Below are 26801 nucleotides of genomic sequence, written 5' to 3'. Positions count from 1 at the left end.
AGAGAATGGTAGAGAAAAGGAAGGCCTGAAGGAACATTGTCTATGGGGTTGCGATGGGTCAGACACAACTTTGCAACTAACAATAACAAGTGGATTCCCTTTACATGGTCAGTTCTGAGTCCAGTAGTAAGCTTCGTAAAGAAAATGTAGAATAGGCTGAAAGAAGATTAATGAAGATGAGCAAGAGACTGTGAAGAGAGACTGAGATTTTCATCTTTGAGAATAATAGGATAGCTTAGTTCAAGCTTGTGGGGAAAAAATGTCAAACAGAAGAAACGTGTGCCCTGCACTTTAACATTGTAAAAATAAGATATGGCATGACATGAAATAATAATGTACAGTACTTGCTGAATGCTATGAAGGAATTGCCTAGGGAGACCATGGGAATTTTTCACTAAATGGGTTCAAGAAAAGGTTGAAGGGACTGTCTGGATGTTTTAATTTGTATTTATGTATTGATCGAAGATTTGGAAGTGATGGGACAAGGGAAAAGAAAATGCCATCTTTAGAGTTTTTAAGACATCTGCCCCAGAACAGATATAATATTTTCAATCCTTTATGGAGGGGGATACTGTTGAGCTCAAAAAGACAAAGAGTGGCTTCCAGCTCTTGGTCAAATACTACAGCAGCACAGAATAGATAGTACAGTGATGGGATGGCCTCATATGCTGTAGAATAGGAGATAGTATCAAATAGGAGAAAGAATGAATGCAGAGGGAAGCACCACTCAGGAGAATTTAAGTTCTTGAGGCCGATAACTTGCATTCATGCAAAGAAAGATAAGGTTTATTTAGGAAATAATATTAATAATTTACTGAAAGAGTAGTAGATGCTTGGAACAAACTTCCAGCAGACGTGGTTGATAAATCAGAATGCTTTTTTCCTTGTTTTCCTCCTCTAAAATCTAGGTGCGTCATATACATCGGGCCATCTCTTGAATGGAGAAGGACTTGGGAAGGCTGGGTTGTGCTTGCACCAGGTCTTCCACACCTGAGCTGCACATTTATTCATTTAATGAACACACTAGAACAGTGGTTCTCAACCTTTCTAATGCCGCGACCTCTTAATACAGTTCCTCATATTGTGGTGACCCCCCCAACCATAAGCCTAGCTCCAATTCTCCCAACAGAGCTTTAAGCTGATTGGCAGGATGGTCAGTGTGATACCCCCACTGTAAACACCTGATTGGTTGGATTGTAAAAGTATGTTCCAAGGCGCCAGAATAGAAGCTTTAGTTCCTAACACCATGGGAAATTTGTCTTTTCTCATGGTCTGAGGCGACCGATGTGAAATGGTTGTTTGACCCCCAAAGGGGTGCCAACCCCCAGGTTAAGAGTTAGTTCATTTAACATTTGTCAAGACAGTAATTCAAGAATTATCTGTCTATCCAATCAGAGGTATGTCACATAGAAACATGAAGAGTTTATACTTTCAAAATAGATAGATGATGATGATGATGATGATGATGATGATAATAATAATTTATTAGATTTGTATGCTGCCCCTCTCCGGAGACTCAGAGCGGATAACAGTACAGAGTATCTCTGCTAACATTTCTACATCTTTATCCCTAGTGACCAGTAGGCATTTAGATGCAGAAAGTCAGTCCACTCCTTTGTAAACCGCTTAGAGAGGGCTGTAAAGCACTGTAAAGCTGTAAATAGGTCTTAGTGCTATTGCTATTCCAATAATTTATTTTCAAATTCTGGGAATATTTAACAGAGCTGCTGTTACCTGGACCTCATAGTATCCTATTGTAAAAATGGAAATGATATTTGACATGTTGTATTTCTTTAGAACTATGTAACATTCTCTAAGATCATATCTGTTACATTGTTTCACTGAAGCTCAGCAATTTCACATTCAAGATATTTAAGAATACTTCCTAGACCAATTATTTACTGGTTTTCTATTTGACAGGAATGTTTAGAGCTCTATTTAATGACATCAGAGCCTGATTCTTCAGTTTGCTTTGCTGATAATACCAATTTTGCCCTGCGTCATCTGCCACAAAGATAATAATAATTCATTTTTCCTCTCAAGATGACCCTGAACATTTTGGCTTAATAAATAGTGGCTTGTGCCCAGCACTAAATTATTGTGGGAAGGCATGTTGAAATTGTCCTCCAGGGTTATTCTGTAGAATTTGGTCTTTTTCCTAGTTTACTTGATATATGGAAGATATATATCATGCAGCTGTTTTTTTCTCATCCTTCTTCTAGAGCTCATATTCAGCGATGACTGTATTGTACTAGATCTTTTCATTCTATCAAGCTTCCAGTAAGCTTTCTTTCGAATCAAGGTTTCCAGCTCCCTGGTTCATGGTTTGGAGCTATCTAATACCTGATTAAAAGCATTCTTTATTCTTCTCCACCTCATTGGTTTATGCATTTGTTCCTTGTGGCCTTCTAGATTAGCTGTTATTTCTCTTTCACTGTGATTTATCTACTTAGGATGGAGGGCTTGGTCTCCATATTCCATAATTGAACTGATTGTTGGTGTTGTGGTTGGCTCTAGGCCAGCTCCTGGAGCTGGAGATTTTGATGTGGATTTGTGGGAGTCCTCTGTTTATTGGAGACCTGTCTGGTTGCCAGCTGACTTGGACAGTGAAACTGGCTCACAAACAGAAGCAGACAGTGGGGAAAAAGAGGCAGACAGGGGGATGGGTGCAGCCAGCCCACCAGCCAGTTCTCCAGCTAGGGAGTCCTCAGACTCAGAAGGGGACGATATTATGGATGACCCAATCTTGGATCCCCGTGTGTGCAGGATTCTGGGACAGAGGGATCAGTCACGCAGGTGCCAAAAGAGATAAGGGCGTGCAGCTGTTCAGGGGTTAATTCAACTACAGAGTCTCTGATAAATACGGGAGTTTGGGAACACTGGGGCATGGGCATTTATCCATTTGAGTGTGTGTTTGGGAGAAGAAAGAAGATTTAAGCAGCATGGGGCTGCTTTCTGTTTTCAAGAACTCTTGTGAACTCTGTCATACTTCAGTTCAGAAGAGCTGTGGGGAATTTGGCATGTGAGAACTCTGGCTTTATAGCTTTGTAAATTACTCTTCTGTTTTGGCATACGCCTCGGCATCAAAGAAACTGGGTGTGAGTAATTTGTCACCTCTTGGGATTACTGAGCAGTAATTGGGAATTGTTTTACAAGACTCTGCATATAAAAGAGATTGATTTAATTTTCTTGCCGTGTGTTTGAAAATTATTCTGAACTCATAGGGGGCTAATTGCCATTAGCCCAACAGAACAGTTGCCAACCAGTAAAAGGGGATAAGACCTGGGACAGATACGGTGACCATAGAAAGGGAATGTTCAGCACGAACATTGTTCAGCACAAATGCTGAATTCGAACCCAAACTTTTAAAAAAGGTCGGGTTCGGCATGCCGAACACCACAAAGTTCGGTACAAACCCGAACTGTGCACGTTTGAGTTTAATTATACTACATATATGTAGTATAATAGTATTTTCTATCATATCTATAAATATTAAGGAAGAATAAAGTCGGTCCTCTCCCCCCTGCTATTTAATATCTACATGAAACCGCTGGGTGAGATCATCCAGGGGGATGGGGTGAGGTATCATCAGTACGCCAATGATACCCAGCTGTACATCTCCACCCCATGTCCAGTCAATGAAGCATTGGAAGTGATGTGCCGGTGCCTGGAGGCTGTTAGGGTCTGGATGGGTGTCAACAGACTCAAACTCAACACTGATAATATGGAGTGGCTGTGGGTTTTGCCTCCCAGGGGCAATTCCATCTGTCCATCCATAACCCTGGGGGGGGATTATTGACCCCCTCAAAGAGGGTCCGCAACTTGGGCGTCTTCCTCGATCCACAGCTTACATTAGAGAACCATCTTTCAGCTGTGGCGTGGGGGGGCGTTTGCCCAGGTTTGCCTGGTACACCAGTTGCGGCCCTATTTGGACTGGGACTCACTGCTCACAGTCACTCATGCCCTCATCATCTCGAGGTTCAACTACTGTAATGCTCTCTACATGGGGCTACCTTTGAAGAGTGTTTGGAAACTTCAGATTGTGCAAAATGCAGCTACGAGAGCAATCATGGGCTTCCCTAGGTATGCCCATGCTACACCAACACTCCGCAGTCTGCATTGGTTGCCGATCAGTTTCTGGTCACAATTCAAAGTGTTGGTTATGACCTATAAGGCCCTTCATGGCATCAGACCAGGATATCTCCAGGACCGCCTTCTACCACACGAATCCCAGCGACTGGTTAGGTCCCACAGAGTTGGCCTTCTCCGGGTCCCATCGACTAAACAATGTCATTTGGCAGGACCCAGGGGAAGAGCCTTCTCTGTGGTGGCCCCGACCCTCTGGAACCAGCTCCCCCCAGAGATTAGAGTTGCCCTCACCCTTCTTGCCTTTTGTAAACTCCTTAAAACCCACCTCTGCCATCAGGCATGGAGGAATTGAGACATCTCCCCCGGGCCTATACAGTTTATGCATGCAAATTATCCTTAGGTTCCATTTGGAAAATTAATGTCATTAAACAATTTCCATGTCATTAGCACCAGGATGCACCACAATTACTAATTCCATTTGTCATGATCTGTCCATCTAGAGCAGACCTGGGCAAGGGCAGCCCACAGGCCGCATCTGGCCCACCCGCTGTCTGTGACCAGCGGGCCCTCTATCTGTGACCGGTTTCCTGGAGAAGAAAGCCATGGAGTAGGGCGGGGAAACAAGCACCTCGAATAAACAGGACAAAAAAACACCCACCAGTAAGGCTCTCTTAGAGCCCCACCGTCACGGGACAAATCAGGGTCGCCCTTTTTAGTCCCATTTTGTCATAGGAAAGCAACAATCCCTCCTTTCCTCATGGATAATGCGGGGGTGGGGCCAGCCAGGCCTTGGGGGGTGGGCTGCTGGAGAGGGGCAGCATGAGTGAGGACATGAAGGGAGGAGGGGGGAGAGCAGAGGGGCAAATAAATAAATAAGGAACAGGGGAAGGTTTGCGCTCTTTGTGTGTGTGTGTGTGTGTGTGTGTGTGTATTGGGGTAATTTGGGAGAAAGAAAACAAGGAAGTGGGTAGAACTGAGTTAATTATACAGTATTAGTCCGGCCCTCTAAAAGCATCCCAATTTCTCATGCAGCCCCACGGCAAAATTAATTGCCCACCCTTGATCTAGAGGACCTGTGATTTTTCACAGCTGGTGCAAATTTACAAGTCAATGTGGAATGTACAGACCAGTAGTGGGCTGTAAATCCCGTCACTACCGGTTCACTCGTGCGTATCACGCTTCAGCTCATGTGCAGAAGCATCCTGGATGGGTGGGCAGGACCTCCTGCTGCTCACCTGCTATCAGTTCACAGAACGAGGCAAATTCATACCAGTGCTTTTGCTGATCAGTTTGCAGATCACAATGTGTTTTGTGATTGTAGAAGAATATCCTTATTATGAGACGATGCAGGTTCAGCTGCAAGCATTGTATTTCATTCCCAATCTCTTTATGTGACACATTCTTTCCCCTAAACTCATTCTCTGTAACTGAAGACCAGCTGCTAGTAGAGGGATAATGCTATCTCATCCCTGAAGTTTCCACCCACTGGCAATTATGATTGCCTCAGCTCTTCTGAACTAATTAACTTGCACTCTATGAATGTGTATCCTTGTTATACTAAGCATACACTCAGAACCTCTGCCCATGGCAATCTTATTATAAATGTCATATACAGTACAATATATATACGAAGCTGGTAATTAAAAACATACGAAGAACAGTTGCAGCAAATGGGCATGGTTAGTCTAGTCTAGTGAAGAGGAGGATCATGGGAGACATGATAGCAGTGTTCCAATATTTGAGGGGCTGCCACAGAGAGCTATTGTCCAAAGCACCTGTAGGCCAGACAAGGAATAATGGATGGAAACTGAACAAGGAGAGATTCGACCTGAAAATAAGGAGAAATTTTCTGACAGTGAGAGCAAGCAACCAATGGAACAGCTTGCTTTCAGACATTGTGGGAGATTCATCACTGGAAACTTTCAAGAAGAGATTGGATTGCTACCTGTCAGAAATAGTGTATGGCAGTGATGGTGAACCTATGGCACGGGTGCCACAGGTGGCACGCAGAGCCATATATGCTGGCACGCGAGCAGTTGTCCTAGCTCAGTTCCAACGTGCATGTTTGTGCTGGACAGCTGATTTTTGGCTCCAACAGAGGCTCTGGGAGGGCGTTTTTGGCTTCCAGAGAGCCTCCAGGGGGATGGGGAGGGCATTTTTACCTTCACCCCGGCTCCAGGGAAGCCTTTGGAGCCTGCGGAGGATGAAACATTAGCCTACTGGACCCACCAGAAGTTGGGAAACAGGCCATTTCCGGCCTCCAGAGGGCCTTCAGTGGGCGGGAGAAGCTGTTTTCGCCCTATCCAGACATTGAAGTATAGGTGTGGGCACTCGCACATACGTGATAGCATGTGTCCACACTCTTTCGGCACCTGAGGAAAAAACGGTTTGCCATCACTGGTGTAGGGTCTCCTGCTTGGGCAGGGAAGTTGAACTAGATGACTACAAGGACTGTTCCATCTCTGTTAATGTTAAATTCCACACCCTTACTATTTTACTGGTTTGTTACCTCCAGATCTGGTTTTCTTAAATGTGATTCAGGATGGGAAATTATTTACTTACCAAAATATTAACCCCCCCTACAGAAATTCATAACAAAGATAGCAAAATTTTCACATAGGCAAAAAAAAAAGAATTTTAAGTTACAGAATCTTGGAAAGTGGATATATATATACACAGTATATAAGATCATATGCTGCAACATCCTGCCTGTCGGTGGCTACTTCAGCTTCAACCACAACAACACAAGAGCACACAACAGATTTAAACTTAATATTAACCACTCCAAACTTGACTGTAAAAAATATGACTTCAGTAACCGAGTTGTCAAAGTGTGGAACTCATTACCGGAGTCCATAGTGTCATCCCCAAACCTCCAACAATTTACCCTTAGATAATCTACGGTTGACCTATCCAGATTCCTAAGAGGTAAGTAAGGGGCAAGTACAAGTGCACTAGAGCAGTGTTTCCCAACCTTTTTTGAGCCGCGGCACATTATTCGTATTTTCAAAATCCTGGGGAACACTGAAAGGGGGGAGGCGGGCTAAAGAAAAGTTTGGACAAAAAAACCCTCTCTCTTCCTCCCTTTCGCTCTATTTCTCCCTCTTTCTCTCTTTTCCTTCCTTCCCTTCATTCTCTCTCTCCATCCCTCTTTCTTTCTTTCTTCCTCTCTTTTTTGCTCTCTTTCTCTCTCCCTCCTTCCCTTCCTCTATGTCTTTCTCTCTCCCTTGCTCTCTCTGTCTCTCTTGCTATCTCTTTCTTGCTTTTTTCTCTCTCTCTTGCTCTCTCTCTCTCTTTCACTGTCTTGCTATATGTCTCTTTCTTTCTCTTTGCCTCTCTTGCTATCTCTCTTTCTCTCTCTGTCTCTCTTGCTATGTCTCTCTTTCTTTCTCTTTCTCTCTCTCTCTCTGTGCCTCTCTTGCTAAGTCTCTCTTTTTCTCTTGCTATGTCTCTCTTTCTTTCTTTCTCTCTCTCTCTGCCTCTCTTGCTATGTCTCTCTTTCTCTCTCTTTTTCTCTATCTATCTCTCTTTCTCTGCCTCTCTTGCTGTCTCTCTTTCTTGCTCTGTCTCTCTTTCTCTGCCTCTCTTGCTATGTCTCTCTTTCTCTCTCTCTCTGCCTCTTATATGTCTCTCTTTCTCTCTCTCTCTCAGCTGACTGCAAGCGGGAGCCCTGACGGCGGCAGCTGGACGTGGTGCTGGACACCGTATATGCCAGGCACGCAGCACCAGCATGTACGACGTCCAGCAGAACGTCCAACCGCCACCGTCAGGGCTCCCACTTGCAGTCAGCTGAGAGAGAGAGAGAGAGCGATCCCTCTCGCCGCCGCCATGTCCCCCAACTGCCTGCGGCCGCTGCGGCCACCCCCACTCCCATCGGACACTTGCCGTCGACGAAAGAGGAGCTCCAGCTGGGCGGGGCGCTGCCGGTACTTCCGTCCTGGGGCTCCCGCTCGCAGCTGTCCCCGCCTCCTGCTCGATGCCGCGGTTTTCGGGGCTCTCCTGCTGGGCCCCAAAGAAAGAAGGCGGGAAAAAGGTGCGAAGAATGGAGCTCTCCTTCTTCCTGCCTTCCTTCTTTGGGGCCCAGCAGGAGAGCGCCGAAAACCGCGGCATCGAGCAGGAGACAGCTGCGAGCGGGAGCCCCAGGACGGAAGTACCGGCAGCACCCCGCCCAGCTGAAGCTTGGCGGCACACCTGGCCATGTCTCGCGGCACACCAGTGTGCCGCGGCACACCGGTTGGGAAACGCTGCACTAGAGTACCTTCCGTCCCCTGTCCTATTGCTCTCCTATATCTTCTATACCTTTCTTCTATTCCTATATCTCTTCTTCTATTCTTTCATTGATACGTTCTATTACTATATCTTCTATATCTTCTATATCTTCTTTTCTATTCTTTCTTAGATATATTTTACTATAACCTTCATCATGTATTTTACTATGTGTATATATATATATATATTTACATATTTACAGCAACACGAAGCTTAAAACTTCAGCCTGATGATGGTGAATGTGATTTCACCGAAACGTCGCATAGACACTCAAAATATTACACGGGGCAAAACCCGAACTCAGAACAATCTACATACATACATACATACATACATACATACATACATACATACATATATATATTCCATTTTACAACAACACGAAGCTTGGAACTTCAGCCTGATGATGGTGAATGTGATTTCACCGAAACGTCGCATAGACATGCAAAATATTACACAGGGCAAAACCCGAACTCAGAACAATCTACATATATATATGTAGATATATATGTAGACCATCCTAGTCTCCCTTAATTTTAAAAAATTCCAGCTAAAAACATTTAACATATATATATATATATATATATATATATATATATATATATATATATTTGTTTTCGTAGATTTTCACGGGTACAGGTATGACGGTCTTGGTATATTCGGGTTTCTTCCCGTGTAGGATTTGGAAATTTCTGGCGACGTTTCGATGAGGTCTCACTCATCATCTTCAGGCTGGTGTTTCTGTCCTTTTTCTCAGGCGAAGACTGCGAGACCTGAGCTGCATTCCTTCTATAAATACTGGTGGCTGGGTGTGGTTTGATGGCTCAGTAATTGCCTGCTGTGTAGAAACTTCCTGGTGAGTCAGAGGGGTAACAATTGGGGTCGTTGATGTAGCTGGGGTATGCTGGTTAGTTAATGGTTGTAGATTAGGCGTGATGTCCTGTGTAGTTAGAACTTGTAGGCTGCTTGATTGCTTTACAATGTGTGTCCTGAGTCTGGTTTCTGTGGCTGGGATATGTTTGAGGGCTGGTTTCCAGATGTCTGGTAAGCGAGAGGTATCATCCCGCTTGTTCATATTTTGGGGATGTTTTTCTATCTCGATCGCTTCCATGATTATTCTTTTGCTGTAGTGTTCTGTTTTGGAAATTAATTTGGTACTGTCAAAATCAATTTCATGTCCTGTGGTTTTGAAGTGTTGGAAAAGGGAGGAGGTTTTTTCTTTTTTCTTTAATGCATTCTTATGTTCTGCAACACGTGCATTAACTCTCCTGTTTGTTTGTCCAATATATGTGGCTGGGCAGATTTTACATGGTATTTGATAAACTCCCTGGTTTTCAAGTTGGATATTGTCTTTTGGGTTTCTTAGGATGTTGGCTATTTTTTTATCTGTACCAAAGGCTGTCTTTATGTTGTGTCTGCGGAGAATTTTACTGATTTTATCTGTGGTGCCCTTGATGTAAGGGAGGAGGGCGATGCCATTGTCCTGTTCTGTGTCTTGGTTCTTGGGGGGTGTCTCTTTTTGGATTAAGTTGTTGATTGCCTCTCTTTGGAATCCATTGGAAATTAATACATTTGTGAGACTGTGTAATTCAGGTTCCAGGTGGTCTTTGTCGGCTAGGCGTTGGGTTCTGGAAATGAGGGTCTTGGCTACGGAATTGATCTGTGCGGGGTGGTGGTGGGATTTTGCGTTCAAGTAGCGGTTGGTGTGTGTCTTCTTCTGGTAGACGGTGTGTCCTAGGGAGCCATCGGGTTTTTTGTAGATTAGGACATCCAGGAAGGGAAGTTTGTTGTTGGTTTCTATTTCCATGGTGAATTGTATTTTGGGGTGTAGGCTGTTGAGATGTGTGAGAAAGCTGTCCAGTTTTTCTTTCCCATGTGGCCAAATTACGAAGGTGTCATCTACATATCTAAGCCAGAGTTTGGGTTTGTATTCAGATTTGTCCAAGGCATTGGTTTCAAAATATTCCATGTATAAGTTTGCGATGACGGGGGACAGGGGTGATCCCATGGGGGCTCCTTCTATCTGTTTGTATCTTTGTCCATTGTGGATGAAGTATGTATTCATCAGGCAATGGTTGGTCAGATCTAAGATGTGCTTCGGGGGGTTGTATTTGTTTTGGATGGCTGTCAGGGCTTCTTTGATAGGCACTTGGGTGAAGAGAGATATGACATCAAAGCTTACGAGAAGGTCACTGGGTTGTAGGTTTTGTTCCTTTATGATTTCTATGAAGTGGAATGAGTTTTGTACATGAGACATGATGGATTCTGCATAGGGCTGGAGTTGTTTGGCGAGAAATTTGGCAAGATTCTGTAGGGGTGAGCCTATGGAGCTGACTATGGGTCTGAGTGGTGTTCCTTCTTTGTGTATCTTGGGGAGGCCATAGAGCTTGGGGCATCTGGATGATTTTTCTCTGGGGATGATTCTTTGCTGGATTTCTTGACTGATGGGAGAAGCTTTTATTTTGGATTTGGTGGTTTTTTCCAGGTAGGTGGTAGGATCTGTGCTTAGAGGTTTGTAGGCGGGGTCTTGGAGTAGGTTGGATAGCTTGTCTTGGTAGTCAGATGTGTTCATCACCACAGTGGCATTGCCTTTGTCTGCTGGGAGGATGATTATGTTATTGTCTTTCCTCAAGTTGGTGAGTGCTTTTTGTTCATCTTTATGTAAGTTGCTTCTGGGTGGAATGCTGGAGCAGAGGACATTGGTGACTTCGAGTCTGATTTTGTTGGCTTCATCTTGGTTGATTTTGGTTAGGCTGGCTTCAACTCCGCATATGATGTTTTCAGTGGGGATGCGTTTGGGGGCGACTGCAAAGTTGAATCCTTTGGAGAGGACGTTGGTTTCTGCTGTGGTGAGGGTCCTGTCCGATATATTGTGTACTGTATTCTTCATGAGTTGCTGTGGAAAAGGTTTTGGCTTCTGGTGTTTTTCCAAATTATGGAGTTTCCTGGTGTGTATATCTGTATTGAGGGAGGTTTCTGTTTCAGCTCTCCAGAGGGCTAGTTGTTTGGATTTGTCCCAGAGTATTGGGTGGATTCTGTTGCTGAGTTTGAGGTGAAGACTGAGTAGGTCTTTGTTGGTTTGGTCTAGTAGGAATCTTTTTCTGTGGAGTTCGTTTCTGATTAGGGCTAATTCAGTTCTTTTCAGGATCCGTTCAGTGGATGGGGTTTTAGAATGGAATTTTAGTTGGCAGCATTTGGGGATCAGGTTTCGGTCTCGGCAGTTGCGTAGAAATTTGAGGTCACATAGGATGGTAGCTCTTTGGACCTCGAGTTTCTCGTAGGTCCTGGTCAGCAAGAAGGTATCCTCCCCGTAGAGGTAAGATATTTGTTTTCGTAGATTTTCACGGGTACAGGTATGACGGTCTTGGTATATTCGGGTTTCTTCCCGTGTAGGATTTGGAAATTTCTGGCGACGTTTCGATGAGGTCTCACTCATCATCTTCAGGCTGGTGTTTCTGTCCTTTTTCTCAGGCGAAGACTGCGAGACCTGAGCTGCATTCCTTCTATAAATACTGGTGGCTGGGTGTGGTTTGATGGCTCAGTAATTGCCTGCTGTGTAGAAACTTCCTGGTGAGTCAGAGGGGTAACAATTGGGGTCGTTGATGTAGCTGGGGTATGCTGGTTAGTTAATGGTTGTAGATTAGGCGTGATGTCCTGTGTAGTTAGAACTTGTAGGCTGCTTGATTGCTTTACAATGTGTGTCCTGAGTCTGGTTTCTGTGGCTGGGATATGTTTGAGGGCTGGTTTCCAGATGTCTGGTAAGCGAGAGGTATCATCCCGCTTGTTCATATTTTGGGGATGTTTTTCTATCTCGATCGCTTCCATGATTATTCTTTTGCTGTAGTGTTCTGTTTTGGAAATTAATTTGGTACTGTCAAAATCAATTTCATGTCCTGTGGTTTTGAAGTGTTGGAAAAGGGAGGAGGTTTTTTCTTTTTTCTTTAATGCATTCTTATGTTCTGCAACACGTGCATTAACTCTCCTGTTTGTTTGTCCAATATATGTGGCTGGGCAGATTTTACATGGTATTTGATAAACTCCCTGGTTTTCAAGTTGGATATTGTCTTTTGGGTTTCTTAGGATGTTGGCTATTTTTTTATCTGTACCAAAGGCTGTCTTTATGTTGTGTCTGCGGAGAATTTTACTGATTTTATCTGTGGTGCCCTTGATGTAAGGGAGGAGGGCGATGCCATTGTCCTGTTCTGTGTCTTGGTTCTTGGGGGGTGTCTCTTTTTGGATTAAGTTGTTGATTGCCTCTCTTTGGAATCCATTGGAAATTAATACATTTGTGAGACTGTGTAATTCAGGTTCCAGGTGGTCTTTGTCGGCTAGGCGTTGGGTTCTGGAAATGAGGGTCTTGGCTACGGAATTGATCTGTGCGGGGTGGTGGTGGGATTTTGCGTTCAAGTAGCGGTTGGTGTGTGTCTTCTTCTGGTAGACGGTGTGTCCTAGGGAGCCATCGGGTTTTTTGTAGATTAGGACATCCAGGAAGGGAAGTTTGTTGTTGGTTTCTATTTCCATGGTGAATTGTATTTTGGGGTGTAGGCTGTTGAGATGTGTGAGAAAGCTGTCCAGTTTTTCTTTCCCATGTGGCCAAATTACGAAGGTGTCATCTACATATCTAAGCCCAGCCACATATATTGGACAAACAAACAGGAGAGTTAATGCACGTGTTGCAGAACATAAGAATGCATTAAAGAAAAAAGAAAAAACCTCCTCCCTTTTCCAACACTTCAAAACCACAGGACATGAAATTGATTTTGACAGTACCAAATTAATTTCCAAAACAGAACACTACAGCAAAAGAATAATCATGGAAGCGATCGAGATAGAAAAACATCCCCAAAATATGAACAAGCGGGATGATACCTCTCGCTTACCAGACATCTGGAAACCAGCCCTCAAACATATCCCAGCCACAGAAACCAGACTCAGGACACACATTGTAAAGCAATCAAGCAGCCTACAAGTTCTAACTACACAGGACATCACGCCTAATCTACAACCATTAACTAACCAGCATACCCCAGCTACATCAACGACCCCAATTGTTACCCCTCTGACTCACCAGGAAGTTTCTACACAGCAGGCAATTACTGAGCCATCAAACCACACCCAGCCACCAGTATTTATAGAAGGAATGCAGCTCAGGTCTCGCAGTCTTCGCCTGAGAAAAAGGACAGAAACACCAGCCTGAAGATGATGAGTGAGACCTCATCGAAACGTCGCCAGAAATTTCCAAATCCTACACGGGAAGAAACCCGAATATACCAAGACCGTCATATATATATATATATATATATATTTGTTTTTGAAGATTTTCACGGGTATATGTACCGTATTTTCCGGCGTATAAGACGACTGGGTATATAAGACGACCCCCTAACTTTTCCAGTTAAAATATAGAATTTGAGATATACTCGCCGTATAAGACTACCCCTCTTCTGACTGTCAAAAACTGAGTCTAGGTCTATGATGTACTTGCATTGAGAAAAAAATCATTTCTGAACATGATAACACAATATTTTAATTACTAATGATGAAGATCTTATTGTTAAAATTATGAATGAATTATTTAGAGAGAGAGAGCCAAGTGGGAGCACTCTTCTGTCTATCTCTCCATATGTCTCTGTCTATCTGTCTTGTCTGCATCTCATATTTCTCCTCACCACAATTAAGTTTATTATTATAACTCATCATAATTTGTCAACACAAAAAGGTGAACATGGCTATTTTTCTTTCTCCTACCATCTATTCTGTAGGTATCTTTCAGTCTAACATGCAGCATGCTGACACCTATGTGAGAATCTATTATGGAATGAGAATCTGTATGTGATATCATGATATGGCAATCCAAACAGCCCATCCATTTTTTCCTCTTTCCGCACTTTCTGTCTTTATCCTCTTGCAATGTCACTTAAACAGATTTTAACTTGTCGGGTTTAATTAGTGACCCTGCCAATTTTCAGTACTGTGCAGTGTGCTATGATACAGAGCAGGGTGAATAATATGACCTCAGCTTTTAAAGTTATTTTAAAATGTTGCCTAAGAAATATGGAAAGATGATTCTTTTTGGAGGAAAAGTACATTTTCAATGGTTAAACATAAGAACAAATACAAACAGGCAGAAATAAATGCATCCAGTTTAACATTCAATCATTTCCCTGGCTCTTTTTATTGAAATGAACAAGTTCATACATTCAATTTTGCAACCACTAATAATGTTGGTCAAGTAGGTACAAAAATACCTGGGGAAATGATCAAAGTCTTTCTCTCTGCCCCTCTCTCTCCCTCTCTTTCTCTCTTGCTATCTCTCTTTCTCTCTCTTTTTTTGCTTTCTCTCTTTCTCTCCCCCTCTCTCTCCTTCTCTTACTATCTCTTTCTCTCTCTTTCTGTCTCTCCCTCTCTCTCTCCCTCTCTTGCCATCTCTTTCTCTCCCTCTCTTGCTACCGTGTTTCCCCGATAGTAAGACCCCCCCGATTGTAAGACATATGGGGGGTTTCAGGGGGGTTGGCTAATATAAGCCATACCCCGAAAGTAAGACATATGTCTTACTTTCGGGGAAACACGGGGGTATTGCGGGGGGGGAGCCCTGGGTCTTCCCCGCTGCACACGCTTTCTCGACGGGGAAGGAGGCTGAACCGCAGATATAACATTGGGAAGAAGGTGCAAGGAATCGCGCGAGGGGGGGATAGCGGCGGTGGTTTGGATTAAGCGATCGTAATCCCCCAAAAGGACGAACTCCAGCCTCGGAAGGCCAATGAACCAATGGCTATGAAATTAAGGCTTTTCTTTGAGAGAGAGAGAGAGAGTGGGGGATAGTCGTCGTCGGAGCGCTAAAGACCAGGGCAGAGAAAGCGCGAGCTGCATGCGGGAGAAGCAGAGGAGGAATCAGGCAAGCCGAATGGGAGCCTGTTCTGTGTGAGTCCGTTCCGGGTTTTGCTTACAGCCCCGGGCATTAGCAATAGCAGCGGCGGCAGGAGAGGCAGCCCTTTGCAATGTGGTCCGCCTGTCTCGGCACTTGCAGAGCGAGGATGTAGAGGTGGGTTTGCGGAGGAATTGCTGGCGGGGAATGGAGCGAGGGAGGGCAGGGGAGGGATTCCCATTCGGCTTGCCTGATTCCTCCTCCGCTTCTCCCGCATGCAGCTCGCGCTTTCTCTGCCCTGGTCTTTAGCGCTCCGACGACGACTATCCCCCACTCTCTCTCTCTCTCTCTCTCAAAGAAAAGCCTTAATTTCGTAGCCATCGGTTCATCGGCCTTCCGATGCTGGAGTTCATCCTTTTGGGGGATTACGATCGCTTAATCCAAACCACCGCCGCTATCCCTTCCCTGGGTCTTCCCCGCCGCCCACGCAAAGGGGAAACCCCAATCTTCGCCTCCTCGCTGCTGCGCCGCTAAAAGGACCCTTTCAATTTTTTTTCCAATGTAAGACATACCCCCATAGTAAGACATAGGGGGGCTTTTGGGGGTTAAAAAAAAGTAAGACACTGCCTTACTATCGGGGAAACACGGTATCTCTTTCTCTCTTTCTTTCCCCGCCTCTCTCTCTTTCTCTCTCTCCCTCTGTTACTATCCCCCCTCTCTTTCTCTCTGTCCCTCTCTTGCTAACCCCCTGTCTCCCTCTCTTGCTATCTCTTTCTCTCCCCCCCTCTCCCTCTCTTTCTCTCTCCCTCTCTTGCTATCTCTTTCTCTCTTTCTTTCCCCCCTCTCTCCCTCTCTCTTTCTCTCTCTCCCTCTGTTGCTATCCCTCCTCTCTCTTTCTCCCTCTCCCTCTCTTGCTATCTCTTTCTCTCTTTCTTTCCCCCTCTCTCCCTCTCTCTTTCTCTCTCTCCCTCTGTTGCTATCCCCCTCTCTTTCTCTCTGTCCCTCTCTTGCTAAACCCCTGTCTTCCTCTCTTGCTATCTCTTTCTCTCCCCCCCCCTCTCCCTCTCTTTCTCTCTCCCTCTCTCCCTCTCTTGCTATCTCTTTCTCTCTTTCTTTCCCCCCTCTCTCCCTCTCTCTTTCTCTCTCTCTCCCTCTGTTGCTATCCCCCCTCTCTCTTTCTCTCTCTCCCTCTCTTGCTATCTCTTTCTCTCTTTCTTTCCCCCCTCTCTCCCTCTCTCTTTCTCTCTCTCCCTCTGTTGCTATCCCCCCTCTCTTTCTCTTTGTCCCTCTCTTGCTAAACCCCTGTCTCCCTCTCTTGCTATCTCTTTCTCTCCCCCCTCTCCCTCTCTTTCTCTCTCCCTCTCTTACTATCTCTTTCTCTCCCCCTCTCTCCATCTCTCTTTCTCTCTCTCCCTCTCTTGCTATCTCTTTCTTTCTCTTTCTGCCCCCCTCTCCCTCTCTCTTTCTCTCTCTCTCCTTCTCTTTCTCCCTCTGTTGCTATCCCCCCTCTCTCTCCCTCTCTTGCTATCTCTTTCTCTCCCCCCTCTCTCCCTCTCTTTTTCTCTCAGCAGCGGCAGCAGGGTGATCAGCTGTGAGGCGGAGCTACGGAACCGAGGCACAGACGGCGGCGGCTAGATATGTCGCGTGTGGGTGAGCCTGCGCTCTGCGCAGCCGCACCCAGCTAGGAGGCGGTGTTCTCGCCCCCCCCCAGCTGAAACTGACGTCCGGCCGGGGCGATTCTTCCCCGGCCGGACAGGCACGCTTGTGCTGCCAAAGGCAGCGTGTGGGCGAGCCTGCGCTCCGCTCAGGCTTGCCCAGCTGGGAGGCGGTGTTCTCGCCCCCCCCCCCAAGCTGAAACTGACGTCCGGCCGGGGCGATTCTTCCCCGGCCGGACAGGCATGCTTGTGCTGCCAAAGGCAGCGTGTGGGCAAGCCTGCGCTCCGCTCAGGCTCGCCCAGCTGGGAGGCGGTATTCTCGGCCCCCCCCCCCAGCTGAAACTGACATCCGGCCGGGGCGATTCTTCCCCGGCCGGACAGGCATGCTTGTGCTGCCAAAGGCAGCGTGTGGGCGAGCCTGCGCTCTGCTCAGGCTCGCCCAGCTGGGAGGCGGTGTTCTCGCCCCTCCCAGCCATCGCAAATATCGGCGCCACTGTCCTATATCCGGCGTATAAGACGACCCCCCACTTTGGTAAAGATTTTCAGGGGTTAAAAAGTCATCTTATACGCCAGAAAATACGGTATATAGATTGTTCTGAGTTCGGGTTTTGCCCCGTGTAATATTTTGAGTGTCTGTGCGACGTTTCGGTGAAATCACATTCACCATCATCAGGCTGAAGGTACATACATATACCCGTGAAAATTTACGAAAACAAATATATATATATATATATATACATACATACATACATACATACATACATACATACATACATACACCCACTAAAACCCTCATTGTGTATTGGACTAAATAAATAAATAAAATAAATAAATAAATTGATTTGGGCAGCTATATAAACAAATGAACAGATAAAAAGGCAGTTTTATATATCTATCTATATATATCTATATATATCTTTATCTATACCTATCTATCTATCTATCTATCTATCTATCATCTATCTATCATCTATCTATCATCTATCTATCTATCTATCTATCTATGTATATGTATGTATGTATGTATATATATATATATATATATATATATATATATATATATATATATATATCTAGAATAGTCCTAAAAATGCGAGTTCCAGGTACATACGTGAATGATGAGGCAGCAGCCATCTCGATCACCGGAACATAGAGACTTTAATAAAACCACTTAGCTTTCGTTAGCGTGCTGCTAACTTCGTCAGAGTATTAAAATGCCGTGGGAGACAAACATCTTTATAAAGCATTACTCAGTCTGCTCATTGCCCGCATCACGGGGCCACACCCTTCCCTCCCCCCTGCGGTAAGCCTAATTGTGGGCTTAATTGTGGGCTTCAGCCAGCAGGATTAAGCCCACAATTAGGCTTACCGCAGGGGGGAGGGAAGGGTGTGGCCCCGTGACGCGGGCAATGAGCAGACTGAGTAATGCTTTATAAAGATGTTTGTCTCCCACGGCATTTTAATACTCTGACGAAGTTAGCAGCACGCTAACGAAAGCTAAGTGGTTTTATTAAAGTCTCTATGTTCCGGTGATCGAGATGGCTGCTGCCTCATCATTCACATATATATATATATATATATGCCTTTTTATCTGTTCATTTGTTTATATAGCTGCCCAAATCATGCACAGTGACTTTTCATTCTAACCCTTATTCCTGTTGATGTTGGTCTGATATCTAAATCTTCCACCATTTGCTCCTTCCATTATTTACAGTACAAAAGCCGCCTGAGTCTGCAGAGAGGGGCGGCATACAAATCTAATTAATAATAATAATAATAATAATAATAATAATAATAATAATAATAAATAATAATAATAATAATAATGGAGAAGATAGGTCATTATTAGCCTCCATTGCATTTTGAATGTTTTCAAGTAAATTCACTTGTTGATCATTTAAGATCAAATACAGTGGTACCTCAAGATACGAACCCCTTGTCTTACGAACAACTCGTCATACGAACCCGGGGTTCAGAAAAATTTTGCCTCTTCTTACGAACTTTTTTCGGGTTACGAACCAGTGTTCGGAGACTGCTGGGAAGCCGCGCGGCTGTTTTAAAAGGTGACAGCCGGGCGGCGGGGCTTCCCAGCAGCCTCCCGAACACCGGTTCGTAACTCGAAAAAAGTTCGTAAGAAGAGGCAAAATTTTTCTGAACCCCGGGTTCAGTTCGGGAGGTTGCTGGGAAGCCCCCCAGCCCGGCTGTCACCTTTAAAACAGCCGCGTGGCTTCCCAGCAGTCTCCAAACGTCGAACGCGGAAGTTCGGCTTTGGCGTTCGGCTTCGGGAAGCTGCTGGGAAGCCGCCCGGCTGTTTTAAAAGGTGACAGCCGGCCTGGGGGGCTTCCCAGCAAACTCCCAAACCCCGAATTTTTGCCGAACCTCCGGGTTCGGGGTTCGGGAGGTTGCTGGGAAGCCCCCCAGGCCGGCTGTCACCTTTTAAAACAGCCCCGCGGCTTCCCAGCAGTCAGCGAATGCCGAACGTGGAAGTTCGGGTTTGGCATTCGGCTTCGGGAAGCTGCTGGGAAGCCGCGTGGCTGTTTTAAAAGGTGACAGCCGGCCTGGGGGGCTTCCCAGCAACCTCTCGAACCCCGAACTTTTGCCGAACTTCCGGGTTCCGGGTTCGGGAGGTTGCTGGGAAGCCCCCCAGCCCGGCTGTCACCTTTTAAAACAGCCCCGCGGCTTCCTAGCAGTCGCCGAACGCCGAACACGGAAGTTCGGGTTTGGCGTTCGGCTTCGGGAAGCTGTTGGGAAGCCGCGCGGCTGTTTTAAAAGGTGACAGCCGGCCTGGGGGGCTTCCCAGCACCCTCTCGAACCCCGAACTTTTGCCGAACTTCCGGGTTCCGGGTTCGGGAGGTTGCTGGGAAGCCCCCCAGCCCGGCTGTCACCTTTTAAAACAGCCCCGCGGCTTCCCAGCAGTCGCCGAACGCCGAACACGGAAGTTCGGGTTTGGCGTTCGGCTTCGGGAAGCTGTTGGGAAGCCGCGCGGCTGTTTTAAAAAGTGACAGCCGGCCTGGGGGGCTTCCCAGCACCCTCTCGAACCCCGAACTTTTGCCGAACTTCCGGGTTCCGGGTTCGGGAGGTTGCTGGGAAGCCCCCCAGGCTGGCTGTCACCTTTTAAAATAGCCGTGCGGCTTCCCAGCAGTCACGGAACGCCGTTTTTTTGCGGGGGGGGGGGGTTGGGTTGCACAGATTAATTGACTTTACATTGTTTCCTATGGGAAACAATGTTTCATCTTACGAACCTTTCGTCTTACGAACCTCCCCCTGGAACCAATTAGGTTCGTAAGACGAGGTATGACTGTACATAGTTTAGACTATGAACATTTATAATAAGATAAATAGCATTTATTAAACTGTTTTTGTATAAAGTGGTTTTAAACTGTTATACTCAATGAGAACAAAATAAAGATGGTATTAGGGAAATGTTCAAGTAAATATATAGAAATGTGTATATTTTTAAAAATATATTAATCAAGGGAAACTTTAGCAAGACCATAGGTGAGTCCCATGCTTCCAAACAAAATAAATAAAAATGATTAAAACCAAAATTCTGAGACGTACAAACACATTTTAATATGAATTTATATTAGAAATAATGGGGATGGTTTAAGTTTGTTAGATTATTAGTGCTGCAACCAAGTCTGCAAACAATGAGCAGAAAGAAATAATATAAAAGCATTTATTATTTTTTGTGTGTGTATTAATCATATGTAACTCATTATGTGGTAAAATATTTTAAAAATCAAGATCTAATCTGTTTATTAGCCTTCTGAAAATGATTTGGGAAATGAAAATCAAATACTTTTGCTTCAAAGTATTGAGTAAATGAAATGTTTAAAGGAATTCAAACATTAACCCCACCCATAACCAACTTATTTTACATTTATACCAAGCCATGCTTTTGCATCCTTGATTGGTGGGGAACCAAATGTTGAACTTAATTGTTTTATGTAAACTACACAGTTATATTGTGAAGTAAACCTTATTTGTATGGCTATCATAATAACTGGAAATTTGGTAGCAGCATAATTTGTCATTATCAGGATCAAGCTTTAACCCCCAACTCATAATCCCTTCAATAATGTTTAACATTACTTAATTTGAATGTACCGGTAATTAGATTATTTTAATGAGTTAAATTAAGACTCCCAATATGAATAGAAGAGTTAGAAATTCATGTGTTCTATTTTGTCAACAGGGCAAATACATCATGGTCAAGTTTCCTATCTTGTTCCTCCAATTCATCTAGACTCAGATCTTGAAAGACAATCATTTAAAGGTGAGTTGCTATTTAAATAATTCTACACTAAAAGATTCATTTGTTAATCTGAATTTGTCTGCATATTGATCCCACAAAGTTCTTAAAAGGATTTGTTGTTGTTGAACAGATTTTAAAATGTTTATCTTTCTGGAATAAGATTTAGTCTGTATTTTTTTTGCAATATTGTCGTATATGTAATTCATGGTTGTTTTTCTAATACCTTTGTCATACTATCTGGGTCTTATTGTTACTCAGAATGAATTGAATAATTCCCTAAAATCAATACTCAGAATTAATCGAATATTCCCTAAAATTCAGATTTAACATATATTAAATACAAAGTACACATACTTTGCTAATCAACTTATGTTTTATTCACACTTCATATTTATTTTTGTTTTCATTTATTTTTAATATTTTGTATGTTAATATTTGTTACTATTCTTATAAGCTGCCATAGTCATGTTTTGGGAGATGAGCAGCTTATACATTTGCTATAAAAATAAATAAATTATAGAAAGCAAAATGTACATCACTAATCACACAACAATTTATAGTCATCAAAAATTAAACCAGACAAAAAGGACACTGGTTATCAAATTTAGGCTGTGATCTAGTAGATGAACGGAAGTGTGCATATTTTCAATTATTTTCCAATGTAAGAATTCATCTTTTTTGTTTGAATTCACTGTCAATATACAATGCTACTATGCATTTATATCAAATATTTTAACAGTAGAAATTCACACTACTGTCTTCAGTTTTAATGGGATGCTCTGGCCCATGGCTTGGCTGAACATTTATTTTTTGTAATTTGCTACTGGTCTGGATAAACCTTTATATATTATCCTAAAGAAATCACATATATCTATCTTCTTTGTAACAAAGTGGTTGATACCGTGAATATTCCAATTAAATGGGCTAAATAACATAATAATTAAGTCAATTCATAGGGGGCTTGAAAATCAACTCAGAGCGCTTATCAATTTGGAGAAATATTCTATAAATCATCCAAAGATTCAGTATTGGTCCTGTATTCTTCAATAATTTTTATTAATGAGATGGATGAAAAGATGAAGTGAATATTTACCAGATCTGTAGATTGTCCAAAACTGGGTGACATTGCTATTCAAAGAACTTGTTTTTTAAAAAAATAAAAGCTATCTTGATGTGTTAGAGAAATAGCCTGAGAGATAACAGAATGAAATTTAGCAAGAGATAAATATAAATTTGACTTGGCTCTTTCTCTGGTGGGAAAGAATTTGAAATAATAGTTGTTACAAATCAAATATGAATCAGTAGCATAATGTGGCTACAAAAGGATCAAATACAATTTGAATTGGAATTAATAGAAATATAGTTCCCAAATCATGAAAAAATAGTGCATCTTCCTTCTAAGTATTGAGTCAAAATACTCAGTGAGAAAGATTCAGAGAAACTGAAACAGGTTCAAGAAGGGTCCTAACCCCACTGCTTTCCTATTTACTTTTGCATTTTGCATCTTATTTTATATTATAACTCAATAAAAATGTTAAACTCGAAGAAGGGGTCAGGAGAATAATCAGGGATTGAAAATTAAATCTTCCATTGCTACTTGGAATGTTTAATACTGAAAATACAATTGAGGGATAAATATAATCACAAACACTTGAAAGGAATATGTCACACAGAAGGTAGCCAAAATTTATTTTTGATTTTAAAACCCTGCTGTTCTGTTCGGGTCGTATGTGACCCGAAGCCAAGTTTGAGTCCCTGTAAAAAATTTTCCCTGCATATCTGAAACTTGAAATTTCATGACTTTTCATCATTTCAGGGGTTCTCTCTATGAGAATTTTTTTGGGGGGGTGGGGGGCTTAGTTTTTGCTGAGCAAAAAAAGTTACAAATCTTATGTTCGGGTCACATACGACCCGGACCGAAAACACTTCATTTGAAGTGCTTATGTTTGGTCAATTTGAAAACTTTTTTCACTTGGAAAGTAGTCTGAACATTTCTGCACACAATGATATGAAAATTGAAATGAAAAAATTAATCCTTATTGGTTTATTTTGCACATAAATGTGCCCCCCCCCCGTTTTTGTGATTTTTTTTCAATTTATGGATAGTTTTGCTTGCAAAATCCATTCTATTTTACTGGAGTTGGTGTGGGATTGGTAGCTTGAACATTTCTGAATATAAGAAAAATATAAAGGAACTGAAAAAAATGATTCTTACTGGTTTTTTAACATCAGAAATAAGGCCTCCCCCCCCCCCTCGGCTGCTTGCAATCATTTTCACTTTTTATTTTTTTATGCTCCAAATCCGAAATATTCTTTAAAATCTTAGGCATTCATTTACTCAATTTAACAATGCTGGTCATCAAAAAATATTTTTGGGGTGGTGGCTAATTGTTTTCTGGGCAAAAAAAAATCATAACTTCAAATCTGTTTCTGTTCGTATATGACAGGACCAAAAATATTTTTTTTAGGTACTTGAATTTAATCTTTTTGAAAACTTTTTCAACTGGAAAACTAGTTTGAACATTTATGAACATAATGATATGAAAATTGAACTGGAAAAATTGAGACTTATATTTTTATTTTGATCAAAAAGCCCCTCCCTCCCCCCATCCTTTCTGAATTTCGTGTCAATTTATATTTTTTAAGGCTACAAATCCCTAAGGAATTTTCCCCCAAAAGGTTTGATATACTAAATTGAACATTTCTGAACATGAGAAAAATATAAATGAACTGAAAAAAATGGTTCTTATTGGTTTATTTTTGCCACAAAAGGGCCACCCCCCCCCCGGCCTTGCTGTGTGCCATTATTGTCACTGTTTATACATATTTGTCTATAAATATTTGGAAGATCCTTTTGAAAATCAACCACATTGTAGCCAGATAACTAATTTTATGAAAGAAATCCATTTTACTAAAAAAAAGTATGTAAGTTTGAAATTAACAGCATAATTTTTATATAAATTGAAATAAATTTATATGCAAAATAAACCAATATGCATCAATTCTTCCAGTTCAATTTTCATATCATTATGTTCAGAAATGTTCAAGCTACAAATCCCACACCAACTTTAGCAAAATAGAATGCATTCTGCTAGCAAAACTATCCATAAAGTAAAGACTATTTCACAAAAACGGGGGGAGGCACATTTATGTGCAAAATAAACCAATAAGGATTAATTTTTTCAGTTCAATTTTCATATCATTGTGTGCAGTAATGTTCAAGCTACCAATCCCACACCAACTTTAGTAAAATAGAATGCATTTTGCAAGCAAAACTATCCATAAATTGAAAAAAAATCACAAAAACGGGGGGGGGCGGCACATTTATGTGCAAAATAAACCAATAAGGATTAATTTTTTCATTTCAATTTTCATATCATTGTGTGCAGAAATGTTCAGACTACTTTCCAAGTGAAAAAAGTTTTCAAATTGACCAAACATAAGCACTTCAAATGAAGAGTTTTCGGTCCGGGTCGTATGTGACCCGAACATAAGATTTGTAACTTTTTTCGAACAGAACTTAAGGAATTTCAGAAATAAAGGGTACCATAGAGTAGGGAAGGTCCATTTAACCTTAAGAATAGTTTGTGAAACTATTTTCCAGAGCAGCTATGGTTTTCTTTCACTATTGGCTGGGCAACCAATTATAGTGGAGCTTCAGAGGAGGAAATTAACACCAAAGATTATTGAATGTCTAAAATGATAATGAAATTAATTGGAATTTGTCCATCAAAACACATACATTTCTAGCGATGTTCCTAACTTTATATTTAGAATGTATTTAAACATCATATTGAGTTTGGGCAAGGAAATGCCATATTGCCTTCATAGAAGAAGCTAAATTAGAAGAAAAAGTAAACATGAGCTTGATTCAGAAAACAGACAAACAACCACCTTTATGTAAGGTAAAAATGGAGGCATCCCTGTGGATTGTAGCCCAGAAACTATTAGATGGCAGTGCTCATTTCTGTTTTGGAGCTCTTGGTTACTCTGGATCAAAGTCTTATGATCAAGGATCAATAGAGACTGTTATGTAAGACATATATTAAATACAGATAACCATATATTTCAGAGTAAATGTGTACTATCACTAAACAACTCAGTAATTTCTTCATGGACCAGATGAAGAACTCCTTCCTATCTTTTTCTGCATTTAGATGACAGTTCCCCAAAGCTACGTATCTTCTCTATGCAGAATATTTTTACAAACTCTTATAGTCATTGGTGTTACACCCTTATAGAATTATTATTGTGGGCTTTATTACTATTTAATTTTCCTAGTGCCTTTAAGGAAAAAATCCAATAGTACCGCATATCCTTGCAGCCAGCGGCATTTCACTTGGGCCAATGGGCCTTCCGTGTTTCTTTTTAATAATCAGGTTCATTTCTGCATTCTTCTTCAGAATGCACAACAGCTGTGGAGGGAAGTGTGAAAGCTCTCCCCCAACCACTTGGCATGCAAGCCCTGTCTCTTTTGTACATGCATTTAGTCTTTCTGAGTCTCACCTTTCCAATATTCTTATAGGACTATAGCCTAAAGAGCTCCCTTTTAAAAAGTGTAGCTCCTTCTTCAGTGTCTTACATTGAAACTCTTGGTTACTTCCAATTATCATCAAAGTGTCCATCCACTTCAGTTTGGGGGGGGGGGGGGTTAGGGCAAAAGTACAGAATGCATTTTCTCTTGCCTTTCTAATTTACCATTTTTATTTGTCTTGTTAAAATGATCGGTAAATCATTTTAGATGCTGTAAAGTTAATTTCAAAACTAATTATTCTTGAAAAGAAATGTATTTAATTTTTTTTTCATGAAAATATTTAAAACACTCACCAATGGAATTAAAACAACCAACAAGGACAATTTATTTCTTACTTATATATTATTTTCCTAATAATGAATTGCACCTAAGGTACATTAAGTAAAAATTAGGCTGATTAGGACAGATTTAAAAGCGTAACAAATAACAAATGCAGGAGATAAAAGTTTTTCTGATTCAGTATGTTTAAGCATGACTATGGCCAGGCTCAGAGGTGGGTTCCTGCTGGTTCTGTCTGGTTCTGTAGAACTGGTAGCAGGAATTTTCCCCTGCTCGCTGAACCATCAACAATGACCAGCTGGAGACACCCCTGAACCAGTCCTCTGGCTTGAAATCTGTCCACTGGAGTCAAATCTACGTGAAAATAACAGTCTGTGCATACACAAAGCCTTCTGCACATGTGCAGACCAATTTAACCCGAGAGTGACAAATTAATATTGCTTGTTACCATCGCACATGCGTGCAAAATGTGCACTTCCAGTGCAACCCCGAACTGGTACGGAAGGTAAATAGAACCTCTGAACAGGCTATACTACATTTATTATTATTATTATTATTATTATTATTATTATTATTATTATTTAATTAGATTTGTATGCCGCCCCTCTCTGTAGACACTTAACATATGGTTGCCTTTAGATTCTTAAACTATATCTTCGGTAATTTAAAGATGAAGAATAATCTAAACCTACAAATCAATGTTGTTGATCCTGTCATGTTGTTTTATATTGTGTACTATTTTAATTATTATTTTGTTACCAAAGTCATATAAAAAAGTTGTGCCCTCTAAATGTTTTGTACTTCAATTTTTATTACTCCAGTAAATATGGCCAATGACATGACATTCTGGGA

At 42.2% G+C, this 26801-nt stretch overlaps 1 protein-coding gene across 5 annotated transcripts in view; it reads left to right on the top strand.

The window, feature by feature from the left end:
- Window positions 1-26801, top strand: part of ADGRL3 (adhesion G protein-coupled receptor L3) — a 688180-nt gene that overhangs the window by 408987 nt on the left and 252392 nt on the right. For all 5 annotated transcript variants that reach the window (XM_070741950.1, XM_070741951.1, XM_070741955.1 and 2 more), the window contains exon 8: window positions 21077-21157. In XM_070741950.1, coding sequence (XP_070598051.1) covers window positions 21077-21157 — 81 coding nt within the window. The remainder of the gene's footprint in view (window positions 1-21076; window positions 21158-26801) is intronic.

The sequence above is a fragment of the Erythrolamprus reginae genome, chromosome 2 (assembly GCF_031021105.1).
Source record: "Erythrolamprus reginae isolate rEryReg1 chromosome 2, rEryReg1.hap1, whole genome shotgun sequence".
NCBI lineage: Eukaryota > Metazoa > Chordata > Lepidosauria > Squamata > Dipsadidae > Erythrolamprus > Erythrolamprus reginae.
The sequence above is the reverse complement of the archived record's forward strand: the minus strand, read 5'-3'. Positions and strand labels throughout refer to the sequence as shown.